This window comes from Poromitra crassiceps (genome assembly GCF_964638095.1).
Source record: "Poromitra crassiceps genome assembly, chromosome: 7".
NCBI lineage: Eukaryota > Metazoa > Chordata > Actinopteri > Beryciformes > Melamphaidae > Poromitra > Poromitra crassiceps.
In genome coordinates this window covers 33,820,182-33,838,006 of record NC_139628.1, presented here as the reverse complement: position 1 = coordinate 33,838,006, position 17,825 = coordinate 33,820,182, and the positions used below count along the sequence as shown (strand labels likewise).

General features: G+C 43.8%; 1 protein-coding gene across 1 annotated transcript; it reads left to right on the top strand.

Annotated features, from left to right (window-relative positions):
* Nucleotides 1-385: 385 nt before the first annotated feature.
* On the top strand, nucleotides 386-17,304 carry hgfac (HGF activator). The gene is made up of 14 exons (XM_083639781.1): nucleotides 386-664; nucleotides 809-875; nucleotides 1,467-1,560; nucleotides 2,786-2,859; nucleotides 2,969-3,112; nucleotides 4,084-4,215; nucleotides 6,333-6,443; nucleotides 7,285-7,459; nucleotides 8,997-9,094; nucleotides 12,188-12,452; nucleotides 13,722-13,861; nucleotides 14,212-14,352; nucleotides 14,906-15,057; nucleotides 17,057-17,304. Exons 1-14 carry the CDS (start codon nucleotides 557-559, stop codon nucleotides 17,228-17,230), a joined length of 1,875 nt encoding a protein of 624 aa, XP_083495907.1. The 5' UTR covers nucleotides 386-556; the 3' UTR covers nucleotides 17,231-17,304.
* The last annotated feature ends 521 nt before the right edge of the window (nucleotides 17,305-17,825 follow it).

Here is a 17,825-nt window from a genome sequence, read left to right as displayed (position 1 = left end):
GGTGCTCTGGGTGTGATAACAAACACAACGCCTTATATTTTTGCTGGTCAACTTAAACTAGCACTCATCTAGTATCACTGAATTGATATAGGCTACACTAAGCTTATGGTACACTTTAGTGTATATGCGTTACATGGTGACCAAGCCTGGAAAGGGATCCTGACCTGCCCCCATCACCCGACCATCACCTCCCTCCTCTGGAAGTTTCCTCACTCTCTCTCTCTCTCACTCTCTCTCTCTCTCTCTCTCTCTCTCTCTCTCTCTCTCTCTCTCTCTCTCTCTCTCTCTCTCTCTCTCTCTCTCTCTCTCTCTCTCGGTCAACGTGCATGTTCGTGGGCGTCTGCAGCGCCTGTGGAGGGACAGCAGCCGGTTATAGGATGTCCTGGAATATTCAAGTCTAATGACGCAACAGGTTTACTCAATACAGCCTGAAATTGTGAGGGACAGGATAATACTTGCAGGATTTCCCACGTTTCCTATGACCAAAAGCGGGCTGAGGACTCTGACACTGACAGATATAACGTGACAGAGGAGCCCCTCTGTCCGACTTGAAGAAATGAGCGCTCATGAGATGTCTCATAATAACAGGGGCCACTCAAGGCTGACTTTCGTGATGGCATACTTTGCGTTGCTTTTTCTACCTTGTGTTTTGAGTGCACGGACGGTGAGTTTTTAAAACATCTTGCTTTGATCAGTCACCATTGCAATTCTTGGACTGGGTCGGTCACAGTTTGCGTGTGTCAAGAACTATGCAGTGAACGCTTGCCGAGGAGGACACTGTGGACTAACTTTTCTTCCTTGATTCCAGCGAACAATACTCCCTGGGTATGAAACTTTTGTAAGCACTAGAGATCCAAACAGGGACAGCCGGAAAGGTACGTTTTGTTTTTTTATTAACTCACCTACCAAAAACACATTAATCCTTTGCTTAGCATAGAGTACCTGTAAAGTGGTCACCTTTAGGTGACAGTCACCTTTTTTGATCCCAAAGTAGAGCACTGAAGTGAATGATTTCTGAGTGGTTTTGTGTCTGCCCCGGTATCTGTCACCTTTTTCACTCTAAAGCTTGCAGGTCTGATTTTAGAAATGGGGAGGGAGGTGGATCCATACGAGTAATTTCATCACATATTTTTCAGATGACAACGACATTTCTGTTGTTGATGCGGCTCAAAACAATAGGAGTGATTTAGTTGCCTGAAGGAAGATTTATTGTCCTCTGCCTAAGGCCTCCTGGATAGAACAATGATCATGTCCAGGATGAGAGGCACAGACAAACTCAAAGGATTCTTTGTCTGTGAGGTATGTTGGGGGGAGAGAGAGAAAACACTCTCCATCATAACATACCTACCCCCCACCACAACTGTCAACAAATGTTTCTGAGACAGCTACTCATAATTAGTTGTGTCGAGTTTTGCATTCAGTAACATACCTGAAAGTAACATACTTCACTTTTGCTCTCTCCGCAGTTCTCACTGTCAGTGGCAAAGAATGTAAATTCCCATTTCGTCAGGCTGGACGGATTCATCATCACTGCATCACCGTCAGATCGTCAATACCTTGGTGAGTCCTTGTTAGCTGTACGTCTGTTTTGGTGGTTGGTACTTCCCCTGCACACGTGCGTACTGCTATACATGACTATCAGACAAAGTTACCACACGTATGCGTTAGGCAAACAGACAGCTTAACACTTAAGGACAATCACGGGCTGCCTAGTCATACTGTGGTTTTGTACAGACACACACAAACCACAAACTTTGCAGAACTGCACTGTACGTCACTCTCACACAGACAGAGGTATTACATCACTACATTGCCCCATCATATGACTTGACCTCAAAATAGGATGACCCTGTTCCTTTAAGGGACACAAATTCACCATCTAATTGGGATGGCTGGTTACACCGAATTACAGCTTTCAGTTGCAGGGCGGTTTATTTTTCTAATCAAGAAAGAGAATGCAATCTTTAACAAGTTAATGAGGTCATTGACTTTAGTCAATTGTTCATTGCTCAACTGCTCATATGCGTTGTAACCATTTTGCTTTTCACAACTGCAATAATGTTACCACTTGATCACATACTGTAGCTAATAGTTTATTTCGAAAGGCTACATTCATTGTTGTATTATAAACAACTGTCACAGCAAAGCCGCAATGGTGCTGTCTTATTACTTCAGATTGTGACACAGCAGCATCATCGTCTTGTTTATCTTAGATTCTTATTGTGGAAAGACAACATACTAATGGCTTTTCCAGATGGCAACGCCAAATGACAGGCATCGCTGGAAGGGTGTGTGCTAACGAGTCGGCGCAATATGGATGCAATTACATTATTATGGCAACATCTCTGGTCCTCCTCCGCACTTATCCAGAGGGTTGCTGTAACACGCCAATATGCTTGGTGTGTTTGTGCGATGTGGCATGATTTCAGTGTCAGATAGCTACCTCGGATGACTGTGCCATAATAACGTCGATCCATTGCTGAGTGCTGTACAACTGTTGTGATGTTATTTAGCGTCGCCTGAATGTGTGGATGATTAACAGAATCAGTCATCTGTGTCAATTGGTGATGGTTGAGAGGATCCCCCCCCCCCCCCAAATCAATCAAGCTGGTAGCAACTTGTGCAGCGCTCACAGAGACAGCGGGCAGAAGCTTGTTGTTACTTGCAGGTTCATTTTGATTTCATTGTAGAACTGAGTCTGTAGTCTGTCATCCAGGTGACAGGCTGGTGACTGTAATCTACTGCGTGAATGCGTAAGTGATTGTACCCGTTTCCACGGCAACAGGTGCTCTCTCACACATAATTTCGATCGGGACCTGCGCTGGGGCTACTGCGCGTCGGAAGCAACTCGGCCAGATGGTGAGTTTACCAAACAGGCCACACACAAAAGTCGTTCAGACATGTTTTTAGGGATGGGAAATAGAGTGATGATAACATGTAAATGTAATTTTGTATTGATGTGTTTCAGTTTTTGTCCACTCATCCAGAAGAATCACAGATCCGTGCCAGGCGAACCCATGCCATAACGGCGGCGTCTGCACGCTGGTCCCGCACAAGCACTCGTTTGAGTGCTCCTGTCCCGAGAGACTCACCGGGAGGCTGTGTGAGGAGAGTAGGTTCCCTTCTAGGTTACAATTATTCTTGTTGTTGTTGTTATTTCTCAATTTAACGATTTATTCTGGTGTTATTTAGGTTTGTGCCAATTGTCTAGGTCACCTCTGTCCTCGATATTATTCCTGATTGAGTTGGTGACATCAGGGCTTGTTTTCCTCCATTCAGAAGGCAATTGCTGCCAACCACTCTTCTACAGTATGATGAACAACTTCCACACACTTGACAATTGCCCAAACTTGCTAATGATTCATAGTAAACAGGAAGCCCTAATTTGGTCTTCCTGTCCCATCTGCCCGAGTTCAGTGTTTTCATATCCTTACGCACATCCCATTACGCTCTGCCTTACTGTCAATCACCTGACGCCCACACTAAGAAGTGAAAGTCTCTGTGAGGAAATAATCCTTCAAAACATGGCCTGCTGTCGCCTTACTGTCACAGCAACGTCTTTTTGTGTTTGAGACATCTTTGTTAGCAGGGACAGCAGTTAATTTAAAGCCAGCTTTGACACCGCAAAGCATTTCAAAACTGACAAAAAAATGAGTCAATGTAAAAAAAAAAAAAGTGTAATTATATATGGCATGCATTACAAAGTGGAGGACGGGGGCAGAATGCTACAAATAATTGGACAATCCAGACGTTCCAAATATGAAAATATAATAACGCTGAGGAAGAAAAGACTTTAAAAAGCCTGTAGTGGTTAAATCATTAAAACACATGAAAACAAACATGTCTTTTTTTTTTTTACGATTTAGCCACTACAGTAATAAAAGCCTTTTAAGTATTTCCTTCCTCTGTTATATTCTATTTGGAGTGCCTGAATTGTCCCTTTGTTTGCAAAACAAAAATCCTTATTTGAAAAGACCTTACAAAGCATCTCCAACACCACAAAGACTAAAACGTTGCTCTCTCGTGCTCCGTTAACTCTGCCACCTCTTCTCACATTTCAACCAATTTGTGTTGTCTTTTCAGAGAAGTGCCGTGAAAGCGTACACCTGCGTTATTATGACATCGGAGAGTCTTGGGGCAGGATTCATCTCCGTAATGTGGAACAGTGCACATGTGCGGCAGGGGAAATCAAGTGTGAGAGAGTCCGCTACACAAGTAAGACGTGCTTTCATCTATTGTTGCTCCGCTCCCACTGTGTCTTGCTATTTCTCTCTTCTCGTCTTTCGTCGGGATGAGAGCGAAACCCGATCCGGTGCCGTTACAATAACTTAAACACAAGCAGTCGAAGGGACTCAACTTTCCCTACGACCGCTTTTGAGGTATGGACAATGAGGTTTTGAGGTATGGACAATGAGCTTTTGAGGTATGGACAATGAGCTCAAATTTCAGTCAGGCACTATGCTTTTTTTTTAATGGCTTACCAGATTTCATTCACACCTTATCCATATCCACCTTATTTTTGAACGCCCCGCTGTAAAATAATTATGGGTGCAAGGTCCGGTTTAGAACGTGGCTGATTGTTGCAGCTTGCGCATTTCCTCGTTAAAACTCCGACGCTGGAAAAAAGTTGCTTGTCACAATAAATGCACTCGTTTGACGACTTATTTGAGGGAATGTAATAATTGTATCTATCACATCCGCTATTTCTGTTGCTCTTTGAACAACTTTGGACATGTATATCGACAAGATTTTGTCGCGTCCAAGCTGGACGCGCTACGGGGGGTTTAGGGTTCAAATCGCTAAACCGGAAGTCAAACTGTGGGAGATCTACGAGCTACAGTATGTTGAGTCTGTGTCAGCAACGTAACGGGGGGGGGGGGGGGCATCATGGCGTCTAGAAATAAGGTGGATACTTAACACACTCCGTCCAAAAATAACTACAGATAAATAAATAAAAAGGCATCCTATGTTTGTTTTTTTCAGGACCCCTTGGCCCACTCTACCGACACGCCCGGTTTCTGTTTGTCAAATTTTCCCATTCTGCCCTTTTGTCACTCATCACACCTTATAGAATGACTAGTATCAGGTCTCCTCCAAACGCTATGACATGTATCCGTTTGTCCATATGTGATCAGGCTTAGGCAGATCGGCCCGTATGTAACGGGTATGAAAGGCAGGCCCTACCCTTCCTTTGATCACTTCTCCATAGTCAACTTGCCATGGAAGAAAAGAGAGATTACATGACTCACTTTGACTCAGGAATGACATTTTGGACACACCCCAAAAGGTCCGCGAGGTGCTTTCATCTCAATGGGGGGATGTTCAAAATCCCTCAAATAAAAACAGCAAAAGGCACTGAGGTGGTTTCATGCTACCTGGACTGAAACTGTTGCCGGGTGTAGGGGGGCTTATCTAAAGTGGTTAAGTAAAGAAACTCCTTCTGTAGCGCAGTACAACTCAATGTGCTTTTACTGTAGGGTTTTCTACTGAGTTTGGGCCTCATTCATAAGAGCGTTTTAGCACTGAGGTCATCTTTGCCCGTTGGCTGATGCTAAAACTAAAATTATGTCAGTGGCTGCTCTGGTCCAAAACTACATGTGTTGGGAAACAGGGGTCCTCCTACTCTCTAGCTTAACCAAATACAGATACGGGTGCCACTAGTCTATATGCAGGGTTTTCTCTGTAATTCTTTTGTAGCAGTGGTGGCAGGGGATAATTTTATAATCGGATCTGCAACACTGATTTATTAGCTGTTGCAATGTATCTTAAAGAGCATGGTGCAGGTTGAATTTTTTATGAATTTACATTTTGGGCTCATGGTTACTACAAAAAGAACCCCAAGGGCATAAATATGGAGAAAAGGTGGCATTCTGAATGGGTGTTGTGACATCTTGTGACATCACTTGTTGCCAGACGTTCTGCTGGGGCTGGCTGACATCACAGGAGGCAGTTCTATTTCAGGAACAGTGCCTGCAGTTTACAAAAACGAGTCCAGATGCAGCTATGTGTGATTTAAAAAACTGCCCCCACCACAAAAAACAACGACAACAACAACAAAAACATTGCTAGATACCCCTCCCACATATTAATCCAATGTGGTCTCCACCCTGCACCATGCTCTTTAAAAGAATACTCAAACCTTTTGACAAATGAGCTCGACCAAACGTACACAGTGTGCTAAAACACTGGGAAGCACTGTAAAGAAACCAGGGACGGACTCGTCACCCACGGCTAATTGTTGGCAAAAAGCCGGTGTGTGTTGGTTTGAAGTGGAGGTTAGTGGATAATATGGTGCCGAGCTGACGTGTTGTGTTGTGCTGCGATGTGTTCAGCGTGCCGTTTGAACCCCTGTGAGAATGAGGGAACCTGCCGACTGATCACAGCCACCGGGGAGGAGGTGTGTCACTGCAGGCCGGGCTACACCGGACCCTACTGCAGCTTCAGTGAGTCCATCTCCATGCTATCAAACTATTCTCTTTAGTCCTTTATGAGTCCATCTACATGCTATCAAACTATTCTCTTTAGTCCTTTACAACTGACTGATTTGTTCTGGCACGCTCAATACTACAGCTGGAACGATTCATCGATTAGTTGATCGTCAGAAAATTCATCGCCAACAATCTTTTTATAATCAATTAATTGTTTCGACTGATTTTAAAGTAATAAATACTCTTGTTCCCGCTTCTTAAATGTGAATATTTTCTGATTTCTTTAGTCTTCTATGACAGTAAACTGATTATCTTTGGGTTGTGGACTCGACTGTTGGTCAGGGCAAAAAAAACATTTGAGGATATCATCTTGGGCTTTGGAGAAAAAGTGATCGACATTTTTCACCATTTTGTGACATTTTATACACCAAACAACTAATCGATTATTAGAAAATAATCAACAGATTAATCGATAATGTGTGTGTGTGTGCGTGTGCATGCATGTGTGTGTGTGTGTGCATGCATGTGTGTGTGTGTGTGTGTGTGTGTGTGTGTGTGTGTGTGTGTGTGTGTGTGATGTCGAGTTGATATACGGCAGCAGGTGAAGACATGAGCTGCCTATAAACCTGTACTCGCACACCCATTGTAACCGCCGTCATTAACATGCGCTGAAAGGTCTTTAAAGACTTGTTCGGACTGATTCTAACGTGAAAGAAAGACCAGTGTGATCACATAGGTATCCAGAAATGTTATGAGGGCACCCATATTGTTTACGTCCCTTGTTTAGTGGGGTACTGAAGTGGACACAGTTCAAATGTCTCTCTTTGTGTGTGTGTGTGTGTGTGTGTGTGTGCAGAGCCTGACACAGAGTGCTATAAGAACAGGGGCAGAGATTACCGCGGGGTGGTGGGCAGCACGGTGTCCGGCGCCCCCTGCCTGCCGTGGAACTCAGACCTGCTGCACGACGAGCTCCATGTGGGCACGGTGGTCGCTGCCCCCCTCAGGGGCCTGGGGGAACACGCCTACTGCAGGTGTGTGCGTGCATCCTGCTAATCAGCCGCTACTATATAGACTACTGCAGGAAGTAGCAAATCACCACCATGCTGGTTCGTAAGGGGAAAAAAGGCTATGAGATTTTAGAATGGGGGTTTCGGTTAAATGCATGAAGTAAGATCTGTGGTCAACAAAAGTTTATGGGAGTGGAAACTTGTGTTCAGCAGGATAATCTTCACAAACGAGGACCACTTTGCAGCAGTGTGCTGCAGGAATGAGTCCTAAAACCCAGAAGATAGCATCGCCTGGTTCCCTCGTCTGGTTTTTTGAATGGGATTTTGGTTAGATGCCTGAAATAAGGTGTATATGTGGTTAACAAAAGTTTATGAAGCTTGAATGTTGTGTTTAGCAAGATAATCTTCACAAAATGAACAGAATTTTTATGATTTTTGTTTTCTGGTGATCGCGATTTTTGTTCATTCGTGAAGATTATCGTGCTGAACACAAAGATCTCAGTACCATAGTTTTGTTAACCACAGACACAGACCTTATTTCAGGCATCTAACCAGAAACCAACCCATTCAAAAATCCCATTGACTTCGAGATGAGTGAACCCAGTGCTTCCCTAACTTCCGGGCTGGCCTACAAAAAGACTGTACGTCACCCCCAGTACTCTATAGGTGTCTGGTAGCATCGTGACAAATTAAAACTATCAGTATTTAGGAACTAGTATCATGAGGCAAGTCTCTTGTGAGCTGCTATAAGAACAAACTACCTGTAAATGCTTTTAAAATGCCAATGTGGTAACCAAAAATACAATCTCTGTTCTAAACGGAACTGATGGGTGCTACTTTCTGGCTTACCTGCAAAGCCAGAACTTGTTAGGATTTTTGCTTAAACTCTACTTTAGCAGCTTCTTGAGTCAGCGAAGGGGTTTGCTAGTCCCGCCCTCCTCCTCCTCCTCCTCAGCTGGTCAAGTTCACGCCCCAACATTTGTCACCATCTTGATGAGCTGTCTATGATCTCCTGAGGCTGAGGTAACCCACATCCGCAAAGCCTCCACAGGCAGTGAAGAAGTAGGTGGTGAACACAGCCAATCTGCAATACGCCTCACCTTGACAGCCACAGCCCATGTGACACGCCCACGGCAAAAGACATAGGCCCCTAACCCATCCCTAACATCGTTGAAAAGCCCATTTCAAACAGACAGGGGGGATTTAGGCATGAATGGAGGCTCTGATCATCCCATTTATTATTTTAATGTTAAAAAGAAAGTTGCATATTGCAGTTTTAATTGAGACCTCACTCCTAACCCTAACAAAAAGCAAAAACTCTATGGTTATTGATTTGTGACGTTTTTTTTTTTTTTTTACTGTGGCTTGGCCAGAGATTGAAAAGCAGCTCTCACCTCCTTTGGCCAATTTCCGTTTTTCAGTATTGCACGATAAACAGGGATGAGCCCCGCTAATCCCTGCAGTAAGGTCTAGTGAGTTCAGCTGAGTAATGGGTGGAGTTCTAAACACTGGTGCCACACCCACTCACCGTGTCCCCTGTGTTTCTCTCTCTTGTGTGCAGGAACCCAGATGGAGACAAGATGCCGTGGTGCTACACGCTAAATCACGGCGCCATCTCCTGGGAGAACTGTGATGTCCCATCCTGTGTGATGCCTCTGTGTGAGTAAAGGGGCACGGGACCGTTGTCGCCAGTAGGGTTTTTTTTTTTAGTGTCGGTGGGTTAACGATTTCTCATGACAACGTTTCGACAACGTACGTATCTTTGGTTGGTAAATTACTTAAAAGTCTCTATTACTCGTTCCTATTGTAATTCCTATCATCACCGAAAAGATGTATTGATATACTTAAACGAGAACTTTATTTTGCACATGATCTCACACATATCTGAAAACTGTAAGCCGTTTTGCAGGCATTCATTTAGTTTGACAGTTATTGAGAGTTGATTTGAGTTACGTTGTGGACCAGTGATGTAATTTGTGCATGAATGACATCACTGGTCCACAACTGAACTAAAAATCAACTCTCAATAACTGTCAAACTAAATGAATGAATGGCTGAATGAAAATGAAAGGAAAATGAATGACAAAACTGTTTACAGTTTTCAGATGTGTGTGAGATCATGTGCAAAAAAAATAATAATTGTGGAGTTTCTCTCATCACTTGCTCTTATATATATATCTATTTAAGCATTAATGAATTGCCTTGATTGACCTTCAGGGAGTTTGTGAGCAATTAACAAAGAGCTTACAAAAAGCCAGAACAGGTGAATGTTCTTTCTTCTTATGTATTTGATGGAGGACAGCATATCTATTTGGCTGTTTTTATCATGCACTCGCCTCTAGACTGCTGAATATCATTTGATCTCTTCATTTGAACTCGAAAGGGAGCCTTGATGACATTTCTGTCATCTGATAAAAATGATTCCAAACACTCAAAACCTCTTTTAAAAACTCCACTTTTAATTAGAAACCCAGAGTTGGTGATAAAGATGAGAGAATCAATCATCTTCTTCTAAGCTATTTACTCTTAAAAGTTTAAATTAGTCCCTTTCTCTTTTTATTTTGGTCGTCTGTTTTTGATACTCTGTCTATACCTCTGTCCCCAATTGTTGCAATGTTTGGAGTCCTGCCAACCGAGTCACCGCTGCCCAAATATGTTTTGGACTTTGTGGCATTTTTAACTCTACCGGTGAGGCTTATGAATTGGAATTGGACATATGCTCCCACTCGTTCTCCTTGGGTTGTGGACGGGCTGTGTTTTATACAGCTGGAGAAAATCAAGCATACCCTACTACAGCCTACAAGGCTCCCTACTCAAGTTCCATCACATTAAGTGTTGTTAATGAATGAGATATGAAAGCATCAAACATGCGTTTTAGACTTAACCGTTTTCTCTTGATCTCATTTGTTCCCTGCCCCGTTTGCGCCGCTTCGTTAAATTGCATGTACGTGACACAGGCGCTGTCTACCGGTCGATATATTGTACTCGACATTGTGATTCGGTCAATTGACCTTGACCTATCTGACCTTTGTATAGGCTACCTACGCTACAACCTCTTTTTAACAGTAATTTTACTTAATACCCCCCACCCCCGTTTTTAAATATATATATTTTCTTTTTTTAATGTATTTTCTTCTCTTGGTTTGTTGTTTCTTTATTTCTTTTTCTCTTGTAATTGTGAAGCTCCATGTGTTGCGTTGAGATGTACATGTGTTTGGTTTGTGATACGCTGTTTCATTTGTACACCTGAAAAACCTATAAATAAATCATAAAAAAAGAAATAAAAAAAGAAATTAAGCAGGTTGGCTAGTTGAGTGGCAGAGCTGAGGGCTAGATGAAGGTTGGCTAGTTGAGGCAGAGCTGAGGGCTAGATGAAGGTTGGCTAGTTGAGTGACAGAGCTGAGGGCTAGATGAAGGTTGGCTAGTTGAGTGACAGAGCTGAGGGCTAGATGAAGGTTGGCTAGTTGAGTGGCAGAGCTGAGGGCTAGATGAAGGTTGGCTAGTTGAGTGGCAGAGCTGAGGGCTAGATGAAGGTTGGCTAGTTGAGTAGCAGAGCTGAGGGGTAGATGAAGGTTGGCTAGTTGAGTGACAGAGCTGAGGGCTAGATGAAGGTTGGCTAGTTGAGTGACAGAGCTGAGGGCTAGATGAAGGTTGGCTAGTTGAGTGACAGAGCTGAGGGCTAGATGAAGGTTGGCTAGTTGAGTGACAGAGCTGAGGGCTAGATGAAGGTTGGCTAGTTGAGTGGCAGAGCTGAGGGCTAGATGAAGGTTGGCTAGTTGAGTGGCAGAGCTGAGGGCTAGATGAAGGTTGGCTAGTTGAGTGGCAGAGCTGAGGGCTAGATGAAGGTTGGCTAGTTGAGTGGCAGAGCTGAGGGCTAGATGAAGGTTGGCTAGTTGAGTGGCAGAGCTGAGGGCTAGATGAAGGTTGGTTAGTTGAGTAGCAGAGCTGAGGGCTAGATGAAGGTTGGTTAGTTGAGTGGTAGAGCTGAGGGCTGGATGAGGTAAGGGAAATAAGGAATGACTCATCCTCCTGAGTCAACGTGCCACGTCAAGCGGAGCCAAATGTTGATGTGTTGAGTGGGACCATTTGGCCCAGTTGTCTTGCTGCATGATGCCAGGGGTATGTACAGAATCCACAAGCTTCCCCCATCTGCTGTGGCTTCACATCAGCGGCCCCAGCATATGATTTGCAGCGAGAAGATGCTTGGTTTACAAGGAGTATTAACCATGTGTCCGACTATTTTCAATGGCTGTTGTGCTTCTCGCAGGGGGAAATCAGCCAGCGCTAAGATCCAAAATGATAAGAAGAGGTACCTCGAGGCTGTGACATCTGTTTAGTTTATTTGTACTTTAGCTGGTGTCGGTGGTAGTTTTTTAGAGTAATTTATAGCAGTGGTTCTCAAAGTGGGGTCTGGGGACCCCCAGGGGTCCTTGAGGGGGTTCCAGGGGGTCCCACCAAAAAGGGGATACTTTATTTTAGCTATAATTCCATCCATAGCCTATGTAACACAATTACAGAATGTATGACTATTTTGGCCACAGGGTTCATTCTGCAATAAAACATCTAAAAGCAACAATCTTATCAGATGGAGGGGCGGGGGGCTGGGACAAAATATTGTCTCAGTTTAGGGGTCCTCGACGTGAACATTTTGAGAAGCATTGATTTATAGAATATAGAAGCAGTGTCATGTCATGTTCATCATAATCCCACTAAGTTTGTTTTTTTTCTATTTGACCTTGTTTCCTCATGCAGATTCTTCTCGTAGGATAATGCCGGCCTTGAATGTCCTTCCGGGCATTACACAAACCATCTTCACCAAGCCAGCCAAAAAAAAGCCTGTGTGTGGGAAGCGGCACAAGAAGAGGGTAGATAGAGCGCGCATCATGGGCGGCAACACCGCTCTACCAGGTACTCACCCCTGGATGGCAGCACTTTACATTGGAAAGACTGACTTCTGTGCCGGCACCCTGGTCGCCTCTTGCTGGGTAGTCTCCGCTGCACACTGCTTCTTCCGCAGGTAGCTTACCTCATGGATTCACTTCACACAAAATGGATAGTGATTATGGATGGGACGATACGATTCGATACACAATATCGGGATCGATGCAATCACACTACGATGTCATAATAAATAGAAGTTCAATGACAACCAAGTCTGACTGTGCAAAATTATGCTCATCTCTGAACCACAAATCTTTCTCGCAATTAAATTGGCCTACTAGAATAAAAACTTAAAATTTAAAAATGTCATTATGAAGTGAAAACAATATAATCTCAATGGAGAGTTTGTGAAATTGTGATGGCAAACCGTCTCATTTGTGGTTACTACAGCAGAAAAAATGTAAGCATTTTTTTTAGCTAATATGATTTACTTTCCTCCTCCACGATATGTATTGTCAGAGCTTTGTATTGCAATGTGTTGAGTTTCGATACATCGTCCCATCCCTAATAGTGATATTTACATGTTGCTGCTTCAGTGCAAATATTTTTGGATGCCTTAAAAGGATTTTGTTGCTCGTAACCTCTTTGACTCAACTCAGAAAAGAAAAATATATATACATATTTTTTTCTTCAGTAAAGGTACAAGCTTTGTGAGTAAAGAGACATAACATAGAAAGTTATTTTCAGCCTGCGTATTTAAGGCAATTCATATCAAGCTCTCAATTGATCAGCGAAATAAAAATAAAAACACTTCATCCTATAGCAAGTATTCACATTTCTCAGGTGAGCATTATTTTGTCATGTGTCCAAGCTGTTGTCGCTGAACAAGAAGTCACAACTCAACTGGCACATGATCTAAAGACTTTGACCCTTTAGCATCACAGTTTTATGAACACACTATATTTAGGCAAGCACGCAGTTGGAGGAACACCTAAAAAACATCTGATCTACAGTCACACACGCAAATGCACACATTTCCTACCGAGGTCAAAAAACAGATAGCCTGCTACTGCTGCTGTGCAAGTCTGAATGGCTTTCATCCAGGAATTCAATCATTCAATCTGAAGTGAGTAGCATTGGATGAAAGAGCACAATACAATAAAAGACATGTACAACAAAAAGGGACAATAACCTCTTCAGAGGATTGCCTTTTGACAACGTTAACGACTGTTTGTATCTGGAAGGCTATTGCTCGTATTGTTGAATTGTGTTTTTTGGGGGATTGAAGGTTGCTTTGTGAAATGATCAAATAATGTTTCAGAAGAGGACAAACACAATTCAGCACCATTCCCTCAAGTATTCCGAGTGCCAGACTGTGATAGAGAATGTTGTTTTCTGTCTTCAGCCCCTTGAAGTCTCAGATTCGAGTGGTGCTCGGTCAGCAGAATTTCAACACCACCGGTCCCAACACCAGGACTTTCGGAGTGGAGAATTACATCTTTCCGAAACAATTCTCAGTGTTTAACCCGACACTACACGACATCGGTAATAATCAGATGCGCTTGCACGCACGCACGCACGCACGCATGCACGCACACACACACGCACACACTCATACCAGTGACTCACATAAACGAATGTACCCCCTCCACATACAGAGCTGCGTGCACAGCTGTGCATCACTGAACAGCTGTGTCCATGCTCCCCGCCCCCCCCCAACACACATACACAAACACACACACACACACACACACACACACACACAGTCGGGTGTGGCCATTTCTTCGCGACCCACGGAGTCTCCAAGTCTAGCACTTGCTTGATTATTTCAACGAGACTTTTGGCTGTTCCTTTGCCTGCATCATAACAGTGCTTTTCTATTTGAACCGTGACAGTTCTGATCAAACTGAAGAAGGAGAACGGGCGATGCGTGAGGAGATCCCAGTTCATACGGCCCATCTGCCTCCCAGACAAGAGCATGACGTTCCCCGATGACTATTGCTGTGCAATTAGCGGCTGGGGACACATGCATGAGAGTAAGTCATCACATCATGTTACGGTGGCAGCTAAGCTAACTGCATTCATTTACTGTTACGGTGACAGCTAAGCTAACTGCATTCATTTACTGTTACGGTGACAGCTAAGGTAGCTGCATTCATTTACTGGGTTACTAAGATTGAACATAACAGATGCCCAACCTATCAAAGTGCTGTAGATCCTTGTGTGACTGCAAAACTGCTCAAATGTTTCTGAATGGGAACTGTAACCTTAATTTGCATTGAGTGATTTCTTTGTTGATGCACTAAGAATATGCAGAGCATTTCTCTGTGTGTGTGTGTGTGTGTGTGTGTGTGTGTGTGTGTGTGTGTGTGTGTGTGTGCGTGCGTGTGTGCGTGCGTGCGTGCGTGCGCGCATGCCGGTTTCACTTTGAAAAAAAGTCTTCTCAAATTTGCAAAGTGTTTGAATCATGTTATTCTCTCCAGTCCTGAGTGTAAACAAGTGGTAAATGAGTTTATACTGTCGTGTAATGTTGCGTTCTGTCAGGTGGGACATTTGCTCTATATATAATGTATAACCTGTGTTTCACAGAGGCAAAGGAGTACTCCAACCTGCAGGAGGCGGGGGTGAGACTGGTTTCCCATGACGCTTGTACAAAACCAGACGTCTACGGCAACCATGTGAGCGCCGACATGATCTGCGCTGGCATCAACCAGAAGCACTGTGTAGTCGATGCATGCCAGGTAAGGATCATTATACACGTGAGGCAGCGAGTGATCTTTTCTTCTCCAGATTTCCCCCATTTTCTCCCCAACTGTACTTGGTCAATTCCCCCTGTTGTCCCGGTCATTGCTCCACCCCCTCTGCTGATCTGGGGAGAGTTGTAGACTAGCGCATGCTTCCTCCGACACATGTGCAGTCGCCAGCCCCTTCTTTTCACCTGCAGGATGTAGCGCATGGGAGGATCATGCTATTGCCCCCAGTTCCCCTCGCCCCCAAAAAGGCTCCCCCCGACCGACCAGAGGAGGCGCTAGTGCAGCGACCAGGACACATCAGCCACGGGCTTCCCACCCGCAGACACGACCAATTGTGCACGGATGCGCACGGGGGCTCGAACCTGCGACCCTCATGTTGGTACGCAGGGAATGTACGGCTGCACTACCCGGACGCCCACAGGGTGATCGTTAAGTCCAAGGATGCCAAGTCGATGTTTGTGTCCTTGTGTTGCCTTGGAGAGAACAACAAACCAGAGAAGCATCTTTACAGTCTGAGAAGAGTTTCTGTGTGCGTGAGGTTGAGTGTGGGTCATTGAAGACTCATGTTAATTTCCCCGGATGATTCAACCGGCTCTCCTCTACAGACTATATAGTATAGCTCTGTTTGGACATGATGCATCGCTCTCGCAATCAATCTTTGTCTGCCAAGTCATCATACAATTTATCATCTGTTGGCAAGTAAACTTCCATGATCTTTACCCGTCCTCATGTTGTTTTGATTTGGACTCGTACTTCGGCTGTTGGATATTCTGTCAAATGCGTCATAGTTGGCCCCGGCTTTTACTCTTTTACTCATTAGGCTCTCCGATCATAAAAGTATGTTTTATGGACTTAAAGGAGATGACTGACTCAGCCGACCTGATTTCCTCAGGCAGATCATTCCAGAGCCTTGGGGGCCTGGCTGCTAACGCCCTGTCCCCTTTAGTTCTCAGCCGGGACTCTGAAACACACAAAAACCTCCTGCCCAAGGATCTCAAAGTACACACCGGCACATACGGCACAGGTCAGCGATATCGCAGGGAGAGAGGCCATGAAGAGCCTTCAAAGTAATCAGTAAAATCTGAAAATCTGTTCTGAAACATACTGGGAGCCACTTTAAAGAGGCTAAAACAGGAGGGCTGTGATCACATCTTGGTTCTGGTTAAAAGCCCGGCACCTGAGTTCTGTAACAGTCTGGAGTCGATCGGTATGATTTTTGGTTCAGGCAAGTAAAAAGGCTGTTGCTGTAATCCAGGTTGAGATGGATCATATTTTTAAAATATTTCTAAGATGATTAAAAACATGATTGCACAAGCTTTGTGGTGTGCTGTACTCAAAACTTAAATACTGTCAATGATTCCTCGCAACAGGCTGGATATGGCCGAGTAAGGGGGCAGCCGAAGGCAGAATTTGTTTTGCTATGTGCTGGTACCCAATGACAAGGATCTGTGTTTTGTTTGAGTTCAGCTGAAGAAAATGTGATGACTTGATGATGCATATCACCTACGTTAAGTGGGTGCTTGCAGATCAGCCTTATTTCATAATAAATAAGATTACATTATCTGGGTATTGTTTTGTTTACTGACACGCTTTGTTCCACCATGTTGGTTTGTGAACAGGAAGTTATTAATGATATGCCTTCTGGGCAGCGTCCTCACATAACTCGCTCCCTCGGCCCTCAGAGCGCCGGCCTGCGTTCACTTGAGTTATCAGACTAATGAAACGGCACTTCAGACGGCGGCGGGGATTTCCCCCGGGGGGAAGTGAGCTATCTGCAGCGTCACACACTCAAATATTCTTAGCGCTTTCCTCTTAAATCAAATGTCACTGTTAACTATCTTTACCGTTTTGCAATGTCATGACACAAATTTGTGAGGGTCGAATGCAATTTTATGTTTGTGATGTATTGGGTTTCAAGTGTGTGACTCAGTCGTTGCTTTCATCTCGGCATGTGTGTGTGTGTGTGTGTGTGTGTGTGTTTCCCCAGGGCGACTCTGGAGGCCCTCTTGCCTGCGCTAAGCATGACATCAGCTTCCTGTATGGGATCATCAGCTGGGGCGAGGGCTGCGGCCGCAGTGGGAAACCTGGCGTCTACACTAAAGTGATTAACTATATGGACTGGATCAATTCAGTGATCAAACGCAAACCCAAGGCTTCATGAATGCACATTACCGTGACTATATGGGACAATTTGCGTGTTTTACTGTAATGACTGTGGAAGTAAATATTTTTTTTAACTGTGAAATATTTTGTGACTGAATAAACCTTTAATGACTTGATACAATGTGTCTTAGTGTCTTATGGAAGTGGGCTGTTGTTGGATTTTTTTAATTCTCCAGATTTTTTTTTAATGGAAACGTAGCCTTTGTGTCAAAATAGAACAATAAAAATCCCTGATTAATTAAACATACTGTACTTTGGCCTGTACCCTACATTAATTATAGTCTGATAAATAAGGCAAGTGAAAAGTAATCCATTTGTAGGCCACACAAAAAATACATACACATACAGAAGAATTTGTGTAGAGATAGATATTCAAGATATACAAACGTTTGGGCAAACATGTCCACAAAATATTGACTGGACAAACAAAACATATTTACTTGCACATATATTCTGCCACACAAAAAAAGTCTCAACATGTTTATATATTCTGAATGCCTATGTGGATATCAACCATTCATGCTTTAGCTTACAGTAACGTTAGCCTACAGGTAGTATGTGATTTATTTCTCCTTTTCTCCTTTTTAAAAGTA

Excerpts from the sequence above, each read along its gene's own strand:
- hgfac (XM_083639781.1), top strand. The coding sequence starts at position 557 with ATGAGCGCTCATGAGATGTCTCATAATAACAGGGGCCACTCAAGGCTG. Across the intron at positions 665-808 it reads GTGTTTTGAGTGCACGGACG|CGAACAATACTCCCTGGGTA; the intron begins GTGAGTTTTTAA and ends CCTTGATTCCAG. Across the intron at positions 876-1,466 it reads AAACAGGGACAGCCGGAAAG|TTCTCACTGTCAGTGGCAAA; the intron begins GTACGTTTTGTT and ends CTCTCTCCGCAG.